This window comes from Eptesicus fuscus, chromosome 6, assembly GCF_027574615.1.
Source record: "Eptesicus fuscus isolate TK198812 chromosome 6, DD_ASM_mEF_20220401, whole genome shotgun sequence".
Lineage (NCBI taxonomy): Eukaryota > Metazoa > Chordata > Mammalia > Chiroptera > Vespertilionidae > Eptesicus > Eptesicus fuscus.
This window is the reverse complement of record NC_072478.1, coordinates 94,594,506-94,611,482: the sequence shown is the minus strand read 5'-3', so window position 1 is coordinate 94,611,482 and position 16,977 is coordinate 94,594,506. Positions and strand designations below refer to the sequence as shown.

General features: G+C 43.8%; 1 protein-coding gene across 6 annotated transcripts in view; it reads right to left on the bottom strand.

The window, feature by feature from the left end:
* Nucleotides 1–10,073, bottom strand: part of TTC1 (tetratricopeptide repeat domain 1) — a 69,051-nt gene extending 58,978 nt beyond the window's left edge. For all 6 annotated transcript variants that reach the window (XM_054718117.1, XM_054718114.1, XM_008147659.3 and 3 more), the window contains exons 1-2: nucleotides 9,998–10,073; nucleotides 8,477–8,839 (exon numbers count right to left, since the gene is read on the bottom strand). In XM_054718117.1, coding sequence (XP_054574092.1) covers nucleotides 8,477–8,809 — 333 coding nt within the window. In that variant the 5' untranslated portion in view covers nucleotides 8,810–8,839; nucleotides 9,998–10,073. The remainder of the gene's footprint in view (nucleotides 1–8,476; nucleotides 8,840–9,997) is intronic.
* Between the last annotated feature and the right edge of the window lie 6,904 nt (nucleotides 10,074–16,977).

Below are 16,977 nucleotides of genomic sequence, written 5' to 3'. Positions count from 1 at the left end.
CCTCTTCCATCAGCAGGTAATCTAAAGATATTAACTTCCAAATGTTTTGGAGTAAACAAGCCTTATTTCTCCTGGTTTAAACTCAGGCACAGAAATCTAAGGTCCCTTCGGTTCTTAAATTCTAGGATTTCATTTAATCATTTGTCAATAGCATTCAAAAACCTAATACTGGTAAACTCTAAGAAATTAATAAATAAGACAACCTTAGTTCCAAAGAATGCCCATTAGAAATGAAATACAAGGAAACAATAAATCAGAAAGATTTTCCTATGAGGTTAACAAAATATGCAGACCACTATAGAAAAGTTACTGAAAACTTTCTGGAACCAACCAGGAGAATGTTCTCTGCAAACACGCCACTCTTACAGCACTGATAACATCATAAAAGCAATGCAATGAGGTGAGGTAGCAGAAACATGGAAATCAGGAGGATTTAGGAAAAATGAAACCATAGGATTTAGGAAAAATGAGAGAAGGAAAAGGATGGGTATAAAACTTCTGTTCTAAACCAATACTGCAATAATGGTTCCTGGTTAAAAATACAACAGCCTTAAAGGAAAGAATAATCCTTTACTTTTTCAGAGCCTAAGGAAAATGTTTTAAAATCCCAGAAGCCATGTGCTCTGGGTCCATGTTCACCAAGTAAGACTTTTGTATCCCTTACTTACATGGATCTATGTATGTATCTACTATGTGTAAATGAATGCCTTATGCAAACAACTGGCACTACGGAGCAAACCTATGAAAATGACTAAATCTGCATTTTGCTTATAGATTAACTTCATCTCTACTCTGGCTTATCCATCTGTTTCCTATTGGAATAAGCTTGAAATTCCTTACCATGACTCAGTGTTCCATAATCAGACCCTCACTTCATCACCTCACCCTCCTCCTCAACCACTACTTCAGCAACTGGCCTGGCTCTTAATTCCTTGCATGCCAAGGGTATACCAAGCTTATAGTTACCTTAGAGCCTTTCTTTACATGTTTGTTAACACATCTGACTCCTTTTCCCCCCCAAGTCTGTGCTGAAATGCCCCTTTCCCAGACAGGCTTTTCCTGATCTGGAATAGTCCTTCCCATCCTCCCAACCCTCCCTACCCTTCATCACTTCATCTTATCTTTTCCATACCTCCCAACTAGAAATGTACTTATGAGTGAAAAGAAACCCTCTCCATCTTCACCATTGTATCCCTATGGTCCTCAAACAATGCCTGGCATGTGGAGAAATGCAAATATTTCTTGAATAAATGAATGAGATAAAAATCTCTATAATACCAATTACTGGCCCTCATGAGAAAGATAACCATATGGGCCATTCAATAGCTATTTAATGAAGAAAGGCTATGTGCAAGGTCCCATGACTGTGGTCCTGAAACTGTTAGTGTGCATTCAAATTACCCAGGAAACCCCACTGAGGCCTAAGAACTCCATTGTGACAAGTAGCCGATAAAAGGTGAGTCTATTGCAGGATCAATACCACCACAATACAGTATATCCTATAGGTCCCAGCACTATAAGCATCTTGTGTCATAAGATTATAGCAATAATTCTCATCTCCTACCAGATCTGTCCTTTACCTCAGCCAAGCCTTCCAGAATCGCTTATTTGCTTCACAGATCTATTACATCGCAAACGTCAGCTAAAATCCCATTCCTCTGGGTCATCATGTCTACATTTACGTTTTCACAAACAGTTAAGATTTGTTGCTAAAATAAAAACACACATACACAGTGCTTTCCTTAAGAGATTTTGCCTGTTTTTACCAAATCTTAACTGCCTTCCTCTTCCTTAATTCCTCATGGTTTATGAGTTCTGCTGAGAACTCACACTCTTGAGCCTAGATTATCTTCTCAGCCACCGGGCAAGTTGAGTCAGCTTGAATAATGGACTTAGGCTATTAACCAGTTAACTGCCACGATATATATATTTTTAAAAATATATTTTATTGATTTTTTACAGAGAGGAAGGGAGAGGGATAGAGAATTAGAAACATCGATGAGAGAGAAACATCGATCAGCTGCCTCCTGCATACCTCCCACTGGGGATGTGCCCGCAACCAAGGTACATGCCCTTGACCGGAATCAAACCTGAGACCCTTCAGTCCGCAGGCCGACACTCTATCCACTGAGCCAAACTGGTTTCGGCAAAACTGCACTTTTGTGATCAGCGTTTCTCCCACCCCGAGTAACTCCAACTCCATGAGGACCACCAGCTGATGTCCTACAATTTAACTCAACTCTGACACTACCTACTTGGAAACAGCATCAGATCCCACAGGTTAAGGGGCTCAGTCCTCCCAAGACTGGCTCCTCTCCACACCCACTTCAAATGCCAACTTCAGAACCTCTGCTTTTGACCTACTGGCTCTAAATTGGAGGTTCCCATGACCTAATCCTCAGTTTCAATTAATTTGCTAGAGAGGCTCACAGAACTCAGGGAAACAGTTTCCTTACTAGATAACTGGTTTATGATAAAGGATGTAACTCAGGAACAGTCAGATGAAGAGATGCATAAAGTAAGATATGTGGGAAGGGGAACATTTATGCTCCTGGGTGTGTCACCCTTCTAGCACTTCCATGTGTTTATCAACTCAGTTCTCTGAACCCCATCTTTTTGGATTTTTAATGGAGGCTTCATTGTGTAAGAATGACTGACCAAATCTTGGGTCATCAGCCATTAACTCAACCTTCAGCCCCTCTTCCCTTTCAAGAGGCAGGGGTGGGTGGCACTGAAAGCTCCAAACTGACAACCAGACCTCACCCTTAGGGGCTTTCCAAAAGTCACCTGTTAACATTAACTTAGGTGTGGTTGAAAGGGGCTTGTTAAGAATAAAATACACCTTTATCTCTTATCACTTAGGAAATCCCAAGGCTTTTAGGTACTTGGTGCCAAGGACTGGACAATAACCAAATATGTATTTACTAGGGGCCCGGTGCACGAAATTCGTGCACTGGGGTTAAGGGTCCCTCAGCCCAACCTGCCCCCTCTCACATACTGGGTGCCCTCAGGGGATGTCCTACTGATGGCTTAGGCCCGTTCCCCACTCTCCTTTGTGGGAGGCAACTGGGCTATCAGGGGAAGGCACCGGCCCCATCACCCCACTGCTGCAGCCACTACCAGTCACCACAGCCACGAAGGTGTTTTCATCAACACGGACTCCAGTCCCTTCACCAAGAAAAAATGACAACTTTCTTTAGGCATTTTCAAGATGTGTCTTTCATAGGATATGCTTTTTTTTTTTTTAATCCTCACCTGAGGGTATGTTCCCATTGATTTTTAGAGTGTGGAAGAGAGAGGGAGAGACAGAGAGAAACATCAATGTGAGAGGGACACTTTGATTGATTGCCTCCTGTATGAGCCCTGACCATGGGCACCAGGCTGGGGGGCATGCAGGGACTCCTGGGCCGCACGCAGTGGTGGCCCCCAAGGGTCTCCACACACCCCAGAGGCCAGCAGCCAGCCCCCCATCATGTGCGCCAGGCTGGAGGAGTGGACCCAAACTACCTCTTGGTGCTGGAGCATTCCCAAGCGGCTGGGGGCACAATAGTGACAGGGGATGTTTCCACCCCGCCCCGCCCCCAGCCCCTTGGCTCCTGCACCTATAGGCTCAAAGTGGCCAGGGGGTGTTCTGGGAACCCTGCCACTCAGGACCTAAGCAAGGGGCCTACAGGCTCGGACTGGCCTGGGTCCTGAGGATGTTTGCGGGACCCAGCCCCTTGGCGCCTGCACCCTTAGGCTCCAAGTGGCCAGGGGGCATTCTGGGACCCTGCCGCTCAGGACCTAAGTACAGGCCTACAGGCTCTGATTCGCCTGGGTCCGGAGGATGTTTATGGGACCCAGGCTGCTCAGGACCTAAGTGCAGGCTTACGGGATCTGAGAGGCTTGGGTACGAAGGATGTTTCCCAGACCCCAGACTGCTGCAAGTGTTTGGGGGCGGAAACATTCCCGCGTCGCTATGGCGACACGGGAATGTTCCCACCCCGCCAAGCCTCCCAGTGGCCAGGGGGAGTTCTGGGGTCCCCGCAGCTCAGGACCTAAGCGATCCCGCCTGGGTCCGGAGGATGTTTATGGGACCCAGGCTGCTCAGGACCTAAGCACAGGCCTACAGGCTCTGAGCGGCTTTAAGTCCCAGACCCCAGACTGCTGCACGTGTTTGGGGGTGGAAACATTCCCGCGTCGCTATGGCGACATGGGAATGTTCCCGCCCCGCCAAGGCTCCCAGTGGCCAGGGGGCGTTCTGGGGCCCCTGCCACTCAGGACCTAAGCGCGGGCCTATAGGCTCTGAGCGGCTTTAAGTCCCTGACCCCAGACTGCTGCACGTGTTTGGGGGCGGAAACATTCCCGCGTCGCTATGGCGACACGGGAATGTTCCCGCCCCGCCAAGGCTCCCAGTGGCCAGGGGGCGTTCTGGGGCCCCTGCCACTCAGGACCTAAGCGCGGGCCTATAGGCTCTGAGCGGCTTTAAGTCCCTGACCCCAGACTGCTGCACGTGTTTGGGGGCGGAAACATTCCCGCGTCGCTATGGCGACACGGGAATGTTCCCGCCCCGCCAAGGCTCCCAGTGGCCAGGGGGCGTTCTGGGGCCCCTGCCACTCAGGACCTAAGCGCGGGCCTATAGGCTCTGAGCGGCTTTAAGTCCCTGACCCCAGACTGCTGCACGTGTTTGGGGGCGGAAACATTCCCGCGTCGCTATGGCGACACGGGAATGTTCCCGCCCCGCCAAGGCTCCCAGTGGCCAGGGGACGTTCTGGGGCCCCTGCCACTCAGGACCTAAGCGCGGGCCTATAGGCTCTGAGCGGCTTTAAGTCCCTGACCCCAGACTGCTGCACGTGTTTGGGGGCGGAAACATTCCCGCGTCGCTGTGGCGATGCGGGAATGTTCCCGCCCACCAAGCCTCCCAGTGGCCAGGGGGAGTTCTGGGGTCCCCGCGGCTCAGGACCTAAGCGATCCCGCCTGGGTCCGGAGAATGTTTATGGGACCCAGGCCTACAGGCTCTGAGCAGCCTGGGTCCGGAGGACGGTTACAGGACTCAGGCTGCTCAGCACCCGCATATGCAAATTAACCGCCATCTTGTTCGTTCTGATTGGCTGTGGGCGTAGCGAAGGTGCGGTCAATTTGCATGTTTGGGTATTATTAGGTTAGATTACAAATCATATTATCACCCCTGCTTAATTCATTTAACACTACATTACACGCATTTTCCCATGTCATTTCTAAGATTCAGCTCCTTCTTAATGACTTCATTGCACACTACTGCATAAATATGCCAAAAATATTTAAAGTGATACCCTCTAACATTTCTAGTTTTCCAAAATTATGCTACAACACATCTTTCTATATACAGCTGTTCATATCTCTAATAATTTCCTTAAAATAAATGACAAGAAGAGAATCAAAGGTTTAAAGCTGTGCTGTCCAATATGGTATTCACTAGCCACATGTGGCTATTTTAATTAACTAAAGTAAAAAATTGGAAAATTCAGTTTCTCAGCTGTACTAGCCATATTTCAAGTGCTCAGCCAGATGACTGTTGTTTTTTAATTAAATTTATTGGATGACATTGGTCAGATGACTGTTAAAATGCAGTAGCCGATGGCCAGTGGCTACCGTACTAGAGAGTATAAAAATAGAACATTCTCGTCATTGCAGAAGGTTCTATTGATAGCCCTGGTCTAAAGAAAAGTTCATATAAAACATGATACTTATATCCCATAAAAATGATGTAGCAATGTTAACTCCCAACATGAGTTCCTATATCCTCTTCTTGTCAATATTCTCATCTAATACATGAGACATAATGTTGAATTTACATATACATTATTAAAGTCTTTCACATTTTTGGGCCATTTGTGCTTATTTTTGATGTTGTTGAATTATCTGAAATTTGTCCATTTTAAGAGTAAAGTTTAAAGATATCCTCTTCCCAATGACCTATAAAACCTAACCTATGTGCAGCAGAGACATTTCTTCAACTGTTTTGCTGATTTCCTAATAATTATTTCACAGATATTTATCAAAACAGCGTAAAAATAGCTAACAGAGTAGTACTACAGTTAGCTAAAGGCTGTCTGCACTCAGAGGTTGTTTTCTTACAGTGAAGTTAATGGTTTGTATTTCTATAAAATAATGGCTACCACTCCCATATTATTTCTAGGAGATATTGTTATAAACTTTCAAATTAAGCTATGAAAACATATGAAATGTTTGTTTTTTAAGTGATTATATTTATACAAAACTCTGGAACAGGAAAAACCAACCCATGGGATAGGAATCAGAACAGTGGTTCCCTTGGTAGGTGAGGGATGGGAGAAGAAATGAATGGTCAAGCACATAAAGGGAGTTTCTGGCATGATGGAAATGTTCTTTTTAAAAATATATATGTTTTTATTGATTTTGATAGAGAGAGAAGGGGAGAGGGAGAGAAAGATAGAAATATCGATCAGCTGCCTCCCACACACCCCTGGCTGGGGATTGAGCCTGCAACTCAGGCATTCCCAGACCAGGAATGGAACCAGGGACCTCCTGGTGTATAGATCAACACTCAACCACTGAGCCACACCAGCCAGGCAGAAATGTTCTCTTTCTTGATAGGGGTGTGAGTTACATACAGCTGTCAAAACTCAATGAATGGTACAAGACAGAACATAAACAGTTTCACTATATGTAAGTTACATTAAATTTTTAAAAGTTTAAAAAGTATGTGCTGTTTAAAATATATAATTGATAGGCAATAAACATTTTAAATATTTCTAGAACTTAAAATGTGATTTCCTGGCCAGGAGACACAAAAAGTTTTGCAAATTGGAAATGGGGTGCAGACTATGTATAACACTTGAGCCAAACCACTCAACTGTCAAACCAACAACACTAGAAAATTCACTGTAATATCAGGGCAAAATATATTAAGGCATCAGAAAATTGCTACCATTTAAACATACATATTTTTCTAAAGTCTACACCAGTGATATGGAAACTGAACCACGCATTCACTTTCTGGAAAATCATTTCCCTAATGTTATCAAATAGCACTTGATTTAATTTTCCGAGCCATTTCTGCTGAGGTAGTTTATGAACTTGGCTCATTTTTGCTCTTTATCCTCCTCTACTGGTGGCATACACTAGCACAAAAGCTAACACATGAATGTTAAAACCAATAGATGTAATATCTCGGCCCATTACCAATCTATCATAACCTGTTCGGCAAGTGAGCTCCTCAGAGACTCAACTACAGGTCTTTTGTTGTTGTTGTTAATCCTCACCTGAGGATAATTTTTTCACTGATTTTTAGAGAGAGTGGAAGGGAGGGAGGGTGCGAAGAAGGAAGGATGGGGAAGAAGGGAGGGAAGAGAAAAACGCTGATGTAAGACACATGGATTGGTTCCTTCCCACATGCCTAGTTGCCTACCGCACACCAAAGCCAGGGAATGAATCTATAACCCAGGTACATGCCCTTGACAGGGAATCGACGCTCTATCACTGCGCCACACTGGCCAAGGCTAAACTGCAAATCTTGTTCAAGTTCTGTGCAGACAAGCTCAGGTATTTTTTTAAAACTTAAATTCTCTCCTGTTTAAAGTATTACATATGTCTCCTCCACCCACCCCTCACCCCCAGCTCAGATATTATGGCAACTCTTCAAAGGACCTTGCTCATGAGATCAGAAGGATACATGGAGGACACTAAGAGGAGGGGGCCCAGAGGCAAAGAAGCAGGAAGGTATACATTTTATTAGTGTATTGGCTTTGTAGGAAAACAGCTAATTTTGTTATTAAATTATACATTATATTTTCTTTGGCATCAAACAGATCTGGGTTTGAGAATCAATTTAGATGTGTGATCTTGGGCCAGTTACTTTACCTTCTGAACTGTTCTCTTACAATGGATGCTAACAGCATTTGTTTCTAAGGTGTGTTGTGAAGATTAAATGAAAACACAAGTAACATTTTTAGCTCAGCAGCTGACACATTATAGGTGCTTAACAAATTATAGCTACTATCATACATAATTCTGTTTCTTGAGAACGGTATGTAAATGATACAGGCCCCAGGAACTCCCCTCTGTAACCAAACCACCACCAGGATATTCAGGCAGTCATTTTTTGCTAACAAGGTACTAAATAGGCAGCATTCCATAATTTTGAAGTCTAACTATGTCCATTATAAGAATTTCAGCAGCCAACTATAGATAAGGTCACAAAAAAAGCTAAAAGGTTATAAAATAATTACACAAGATGAATATAAGAAATCAAAGGTCACAGAAAAAAGGAAATTTTTTGCTAAGCAGACACACACTATGCTTTCCTGTCATGCTCCTGATTTATCTCAGAGGCATCACTACTAAAGCAATAAAGACACAGATGAGCAAGTTATTCTTAACCACACATGACATGGTATATGATACAGTGTCAGCCCCATTTAATCATTTTAAAAAGCACTTTACGTGGCAGATTCATGCACAATAAATAAATACTTACCTGTTTCTCTTCGTCTGGCATGTTTTTTTCCAGTTCTATTAGGTATTCTTCGTCGAGTTCAGAGGAATTCACATCATCATCAGGTTTGTTCTCAACCTTGTCCACTCCTGGTTCCTCCTTCTCAAATGAGGCACTGCAGTCATGAAAGTGCTCCTCTTCTCCCTGGTCCTCCTGGGGGTGGGCCTCAACATCCTTGAGCAGCTTGCTCTGGGGCTGGTGATCTTTGGGATTAGAAACTGAAGGACTAGCACATTCTGCTTCCTGGGGATCTGTAACTTGCAAACCACTGAACAGGTCCTCTGGAACCCGACAGTTTTCTGACTTCTCCCCCATGCTGAATCAGTGAGGGAGGTGAAGCTGGTTCTGGAAAAACAGAACACACGTTGGGCCATGGTGCGTATATTCAAACACAATCCTATCACACCCAAACAAACTTCTCCATCAAAGCTTAAAACACACCCTAGCTTCCTTTGGTTAGAATTTATTATATAGTATCATACGCCCATGAATAATGCCAAATACCATTTTAACTGATATCCCTTTCAGAACTTCTTATATAAGAAACAACAGAGACCGATTTGAATGTGACTTCTACTTTCCAATGCTCGGAGGTTGTCCAATAGCAAAAGAAAGGCAGAAGCTAAAACAATGGCAAGATAAATGAAGTGACCCGAAGTTTATTCAGAATGAAAACCCAGGTCCTAAATAAGAAACTACACCCTGTCTTTCCAGCACTATCACACAAAGGTCAAGAATAAATTTCTGGGGTCACCCATTTTGGGCTCCCTCCCTTACAGCAGGAAGTCTGTATATCCCCCCCCAAGCTTGGTTTCCCCCCTCCACAAATTTTGTTTTCTTCCCCTCCCCAAAAGAGTAAGTTTCTGGTGGAATTCAAAATGCAATCCATGTCCAGAGATCACCAACTTCACCCCAATTCGAGACACAGAGCCCATGCAGGTTACAGTGGAAGGGGAGCCCTGCACAGGTGGTCCAAATGAGGATCCCCTTGGGGGTCAAAATCAGGCACTAAATAAGAATGGTTCTCAACCCTGGCAGCACAACGTAAGCCCTGGGACGCTTTAGTGCAGATTTCACACTCCACAGACTCCGATTTATTGGTTTCGCTGGGTTAGCGTAGTAGGGAATTTGTAATTTTAAAAAGGCGTCCCAGGTGGTTCTAATGTGCAGCCAACTGAGAACCACTGCGGGAGGAGCTGAGTCAGACCGACACAGCCCCACCCGTTCGGTAGCAGTAAAATGACACCAACGACCCCTGGGTCGCGACAAGAGCCCGAATTCGCCCCAGCTCGTCCCAAGCAAACTTCAAACAGCAGTATCTGAACAGGGAGACTGCGCCTCCACAGCAGTGTTTCGTTTCTCCCCGCTCCCAGGTCTACAGGAAGAACGCAGGAGTCTGAGGCCCCCGTTTTAAGAAGGGGCCACCCCGCACTTCCCAACAGTTCGCCCCCGCGCCGGGTGCGTCCCCCACCGACAGCTAAGAAGACCCAGCAGGCTACTCACCGCTTCACACTTCCTCTCTTCACCTTCCCAGCCTCGGAGACCCTCTACTTCCGCTTGGTCAAGTACACTTCCGTCGGCGCCGACCAATGGCGTCGCTGTTGGCAGAGCATCCTGGGAAATGTAGTGGAACGGCGCTATGTGACGTCATTGTACGGCCCGGAGTACAAGTGGCGGTGGCCATCTTGTGGTACGGCAAGACTCCGCGTTAGCGCAAAGGAAAAGAGGCTGTCTCGATGGTGTTCCTCTTCTTCCTTCTCTCTGACTGCTCTCCTGCTAGCAATGTGTAGAGGAATCCTGAAGCAGAAACCTTATCCCAAAGTGAAGTTTTCCCTCTAATGGTCTTCAAAGTGTGCCTTTCAAGGCCCCTCTATATCAAAACAGTTTTCATAATAATACTGTCATTTGCCTTTTTTCCATAGTCCTCTCATGAATGTACAGTGGAGTTTTCCAGCGGCTCCAAGGACTGGATGCAGACCGAGCTGGAAAATCCAGCTGTCTTCTATTACGCCAAAGATTTCCGAGCATGTAAAACAATGCGACTCTTTTCACTACATATATTTTGTTTTGGAAAATAGTTATTTATAAAAAGATTATTTAAGTTAGCATATAATGGGTGTAGTGTTAACTTTAAAAAATGTTAGTATTTATTAACTCATTTAAGTTTTAATTTCTAATACAGCAAACATTGATAGGTATAACCCACATAAAAGCTTTCTGTGCTTCTCAATAATATTTAAGAGTGTGATGAGGTCCTGGAACCAAAAGGGAACTGTGGACCTACACATTCACTCAAAGAAATATTTATTAGACACCAGGCCTTGTGCTGGGAAGGCAGAGAGAGGGGAGTTTGGATCCAAGAAACACCCCAAAACGCCACGAGAAAGTAGTGAGCGCGAAGAGCTGTGGGTACCAGCACCTGGCTGCTCACCAGCCTTTGGGTTGCTGGGGTTCGTCTTCTTGGGGTCCCTTTTCAGGTGCCATGGGATGCGAAAGGTTCAGAAATAGCCACAGTAAAACCCATGAATCACAGAAGTAGTAATTAGTAAAAACGTACCGTGCACACACCAGAAGCACTCAAACCAAAACACAGAATGAGGCGCGGGGATGGGCCATTGTTATAAGCAGCTTATATAGTGAACGAGGAAGCAGCGACTGTTTATTCTCCGCAGCGATTGGCAATAAGCTAAATTAATGACTCAACTGGTTTTATCTGCTCAGGGAACCCTCAAGGCTGGTCTCCATTTGCTTTTCATTTTAACAATAAGTAGCTGAATGCTATAGAACATAAAGCAAGACACAGACTTTTACAGATGGAAGCCCACCTGTCAGTTCCTGGGACCGTGGAGATTTCGTCTCTTAGCACTCACGGCCGCTCTAAAAGGAAGAAAGATTTCTCGTGGAGAGGGCGGTTCTGTGGTTATTGCCCAGGGTAGAGGCCATGTGTGCCTTGTTTACATTTGCAAGTGGTCAGTGAACTTCCTCTTAGCACACGGATGGATGATCTTTCAGGAATTATGGCCCGAACAGGATACAAGAGAAGGAGCCTTCTATGCAAGGTGGCCTTTTGGGTCACGGCAGACAGCGGGATTGCTGCCCAGTATGGGGGTTAAGAGTGAAGGTTCTGCAGTCGGACGGCCTGAGTTTGCTCTGCCTTTTAGCAGCTGTGTGATCTGATCACTGAACCTTGATGCCTACTTCGTAAAGTTTCATGAGGCTTAAATGGGATAATGAGCCTAAACCTGGCACTCACTTTAACTGGAAAGAAATTGCTTTGTAGAGAATCTGCAGGCAGAGATGGAAATCACTCCTGCCTCCCCGGTGACTTATTACGCCCACACTGTGCTAAACTTTTGGGAGGTTCTGTGTTTTTATGCTCCCTGGATAGAGATTTAATAACTCTGTGCTATACTGGCTCAGTCCTTTCTGTGCCCAAAGTGGATATATTAATTCCACGAGGCTTACTGAGCCTGGCTTTGGGAATACAGCTTTATACTCTGGGACCATTCTTCATCTTCCCCCAGAGTTGGGGTACCTGAACTTGCCACCGCAGGTCCAATATCCAACAGCCAGGGATGCCAAAAGGTTCCTCAAGGGTGAGATGTATATAAAATACATAATTTAGATGTAGAGCCTGTATAGCGTTTCTCAGAGATGCTATTGCTCTTTATTCTTTCCCAGTTCCAATCCTCAAATTGAGATTTCTCATAGGAGACACAATCAAGAGTTAACATTCTGAGTATTTAAATATCTAGATTTCTGTTTTCCCTTAGATCAGCATGTTCACTAGCAATAAGATATGAGCCACAGATGTAATTTCAAGTCTCTAGTAGCAGCATTAAAAACAGTAAGAGAAGAAAAATTAACTTAAATAATATTTTATTTAACCCAATATGTGCAAAATATTATCATTTAAACATATAATCAATATGACAATTAATAGAATATTTTACATTCTCTTTTTCATACTAAGTTGTTGGGATCATGTGTATATTTTACTGTTATAGCACATCTCAATCTGGACATTAAGTTTTCATTGAAAATACTTAAATCTATATTCAGATTTCATAACATTTATAATTAGAAAAGTAGATTCATATATCCAAGTTTTTAAAAAAATATACTTCCCAATGACTGAATCAAATATTAGTTTTTAAATGTGTTTAATTTATTTTTAAAATATTTTATTGAATTTTAGAGAAACATTGATACAAAAGTGAAACATCAATTGATGCCTCTTGCATGCCCCCTACTGGAGATGGAACCTGCAACCCAGGCGTGTGCCCTGACCGGAATCGAACAGGCAACCTTTCTGTGCACAAGAGGATGCCCAACCAACCGAGCCACACCAGCCAGGGCTAAATATAAGTTTAATTTAATTAAAATTAAATTAAATGAGAAGTTTAAGTCCATGGTTGCACTAGCCACATTTTAAATGCTCAATCGCTGCATAAAGCTGCTGTCTACTGCATTAGACGGCACAGGCTTAGACTTTCCGGAACAATAGCTAATGAACACTCCTAGAGAAGTACTATGTGTCAGGGGCTGTGCTCATTATGTAAAGGGTTGTGCTCATTATTGTAAGTCTTACCTATAATAACCCTGGCCTCCCCACTTTCACCCTTGCTTCCTATCATCCCTTCACCATTCAGTAACCAGCCCGATCCTTTAACAGCACGAATACCAAACAAGTCTTAACCATTTTCATTGACTTCCCGCTCTGATTAGAATGAAATCTAAAATTCCTTATCACGACCCCTAAGGCGCATGCGATCTGGTCTCTGCCTACCTCTCTGACCTCACCTTGTACCCCTTTCCCTCTTGGACACGATGCTACTCTTTGTTCCTGAAACACAATCTCTTCTCCATCTCCAGACCCCCATGCTCAGTGTTACCTCTCCCTGGGGCTGTGAACAGCTCTTCCCATGGTTTGCTCATTCTCGTTCTTCAGATCTCACCTTAGTATCATTTACGCAGCTCACTCTATTATGTCACCCTGCCCATTTCCTTCGTGTCTTTTATCACATCTGTAACAATCTGGAGTATTTATTTACTTGATTATTATAATTCCCTCTATTAGACTGTAAGAGCTACAAGGATCGAGAGCTTGTCTTTCTTCCTTTCTTTGAAATTCCTAGAGCCTAGCACAGTGCCTGGTGCACAATGAACATTCAACTATTGTATAAATGGATGCCATTGTTAGGTATTATTATTACAAATTATAATATAAGGTGGAGGCTCAGAGAGGTTAAAAGTTTTCTCTAAGGTCACACAGCTAATGGAGCAGACCAAGGACATAATGCCAGGTCTAACCACAAAGTATGTTTTTCTAAAGAACTAAAGAGCTGGCAGATATGGTAACCTTAACCGCAAGAAGCAGAAGTGGCCTTTGAAGGTGATCTATATCGATACCAATGTATATGGATATACACTTGGCAGGAAAATTCTGCAGTTTTTCAGTGTCAGGCAAATGGCTGAGGCCTGTGATGCTGGTGATGGATGGGTAAAGGTACCATACAAATGGAGACTGACAATCTTGGAGGCAGTCATCCAAAAGACTGCCAAGGCAAGCATCCTGCATCCACCAGCCCGACTGCCCAACCCCCTTCTGCCCTCACAGACTTGGTCATTTGGACTAAGAAAGGAAATTCGTGCCCCAACCACAAATGGAATGACTGAGCTAGCACATTTTTTTTCCCTCTCCTGAGACTCATCAAGTACACCAAACACTTTATTCTGAGTTAGGATACATGCTTCTGACCCTCACTTTTCTATATTAAAGGGCAATGCCCATTTTAAAGCATAGAGCATTGAGATGATGTCCAAACCTTTGCAAGTTCAGGCGGTGGGCTGATTTTGGTCCAGCAGGTGGTAAGGGCAGGCATCAGGAGGAAAAAGGGGCCAGCGGGGTGTGAAGCAGGGTGCTGAATGCTTTCATCTGCGATCCCTCTCTCTGAATCCTCCCAGCCTCCCTTTGAAGGGGGAGAACATCTTATCACTCCAGAAAGGAGATTGGTCTCTTTGTCATCCTCTGTTCAGGTCAAAGCAGAGGCAATGGGTATTTGGGGACTAAGTAGCCTATAAACTCCTCAGCAAGCCAGGAAAGAGGGCAGCTTCCATTGCACAGAACAAACACCCTCTCCAACAGAAACATCCATGAGTATTTCCATAAACCTTCGGGGAAACTGATAAAAATACCTGTTCGTTTGGGGGCCATCTTTCCTGGCCAAGCTGACTACCTGTGTCTTGGGTTCAAGACTGAAAGCATTCTGTAACATGCCAAACATCATTTGAGGTTCTTTCTAAAATATAATTTAAGAAATAAGGTATTTATAGATCTTTACTTTGCTATTTAAAACCTTCATGGTGTCCACCTCAGCAGATGTCTTGGTTGAAGACATATTTAATAAGTATTCACAGATATTTTAAAGGCACAGTTAGGAAGGAAACCAACTTTCCTGTCACTTGTCCAATTATCCCTGCGTTTAGAGATTGCAGAGAAAATGACTTGTTGATCTATGACTTTTTTTTTTTTAAGCATGGTATATTGGCTCACATTTTTCTAAGACAATTGAAGCTATATGACCCATGGTGAAATCTCATTTTATCTCCTTGTGTTCTTAAGTAGGTTCATCCAAGTGCACTTAAGGTGCATTTTCCTCTTTATTATTGAATTGTGTACTAGTTCAATCCCAATCTGGCATCAGCAATTATATGGCTGTAGCAGGACACTTATCTGGAAGTAATAGAAAAACATCAGCATCTCTGGGAAATGGGGCTAAAATGGAATAATTTAATAACACTCAACATTTGCTTAGCACTTCAGAAGCTGACCCCATGTAAGTGAATATGCATACGCTCTGCAACTGAGTGAGCTTAATGTAGATTATGTTGCTTCTCCTAGCAGCTCTGAGCTAGACAAAGCATGCATGGTACCCCCTTTACAGAAGAGAAAACTGGGGAGATCGAGAGCTGAAGGGACTTGTTCAGGATGGCCATGATAGCTAGTGGCAGAGTTTCATTTACAGCCAGAGGGGCAAAGAGATCTCCTAGCCTAGGAGGTGGTCTCACTTGTCCTAAGAGTTCTTTTGGCCACGAAACCTATGGGCACTTCTAAGAAAAATGGTTTTTAATATGTTTTTATTGATTTCTGAGAGAATGGAGAGGGAGAGAGGATAGAAACATCAACGATGAGAGAGAATCATTGATTGGCTGCCTCCTGCATGTCCCCTACTGGGGATTGAGCCTGAAACCCTGGCATGTGCCCTGACTGAAAACCCAACCATGACCTTCTGGTTCATGAGTTGATGCTCAACCACTGAGCCACACTGGCTAGGCCAGAAAATGTTTTGTGTGTGTGTTAGTGTGTGCATAAAACAAAACACACAGGATTATGAGGAAAATAAATTATAATGCAACAGGTTACTCAAATATTTAAAAACGTTTGTGACATAAATCACGTTTTTGAGATACATGTACATATAATCACATTAAATATGGTAGGTATAATAAATACCGTACTTTTGAGGTAGTGATGATCAAAAAACACTATTTTAACATATCTGAGCTACTATAATATGCTAAAAAAAATCTCTGATTTCTTTTGGTGAAAAGTCACAGGTTCTGCTAAGATTACTGTGATCTGCTGCCTACAGTCATAATAGAAGGAAATGCTCAATTTTAACTAGAGGTTAGTGAAAACAAGAATATGCTATTTTTTCACCATCCAAATTCATGACCCTCCCTCTTGAATTTTATCCATGGCCTTGTGGGGGGTCTGTAGACCCCCAAGTTAAAGAACTCCTTATCTAGTCTAATTCCTCATAAAACAAATGAGAAAACTGAGGGGCAGAGCGGGAAAGTGATTTATCTAGGATTACTTAGCAGTGCACTAGTAATAGCAGGCATTAAACTAGAACCCCAGGGTTGAAAGGACCTTTCTTCAAGGCTGTTATGAAAAAACCAGTGCAGTAATCTATGTAATGCTTAGCACAGAATCAAACATGCGGTAGCCGTCAGGCGGAAACAGCGACCACACACAGCAGACGCACAGAGACAGGACTTCCTGGAAATCTCCTTAAAAGGGGGACAAAGTCACCCGTATGCACCTTTTGCCCTTGTCCCTTTCCCCCTCCTGCCTAGAAGAGGGACATTATGGCCACATTAGAAGGGACACGGGCCTCTGCTGACCCTACGAAGCGGCCACACTATCTGTTCCTTAACTGCCTACCTGTGAGAGAAACAAAAAAACCTTCGGACTCGTCCAAACCACTGCTACTTGTATCTGCTAAGTGGGGCCAAACTCACGCCTTGACCGACACACACCTCTTCCTGGCCGGGTGACCAAGCCTCTCCGAGCCTCTCATCTATAAGAGCACCATTTAGGGTTTCTTGGTGAGGATTCAAGGAATCAAAGGATGCAATGCAGTGCCCGGCGTATTAAATGCAGATGTTGTTATTGCTGTTTCAGTGCATTGCTGTTC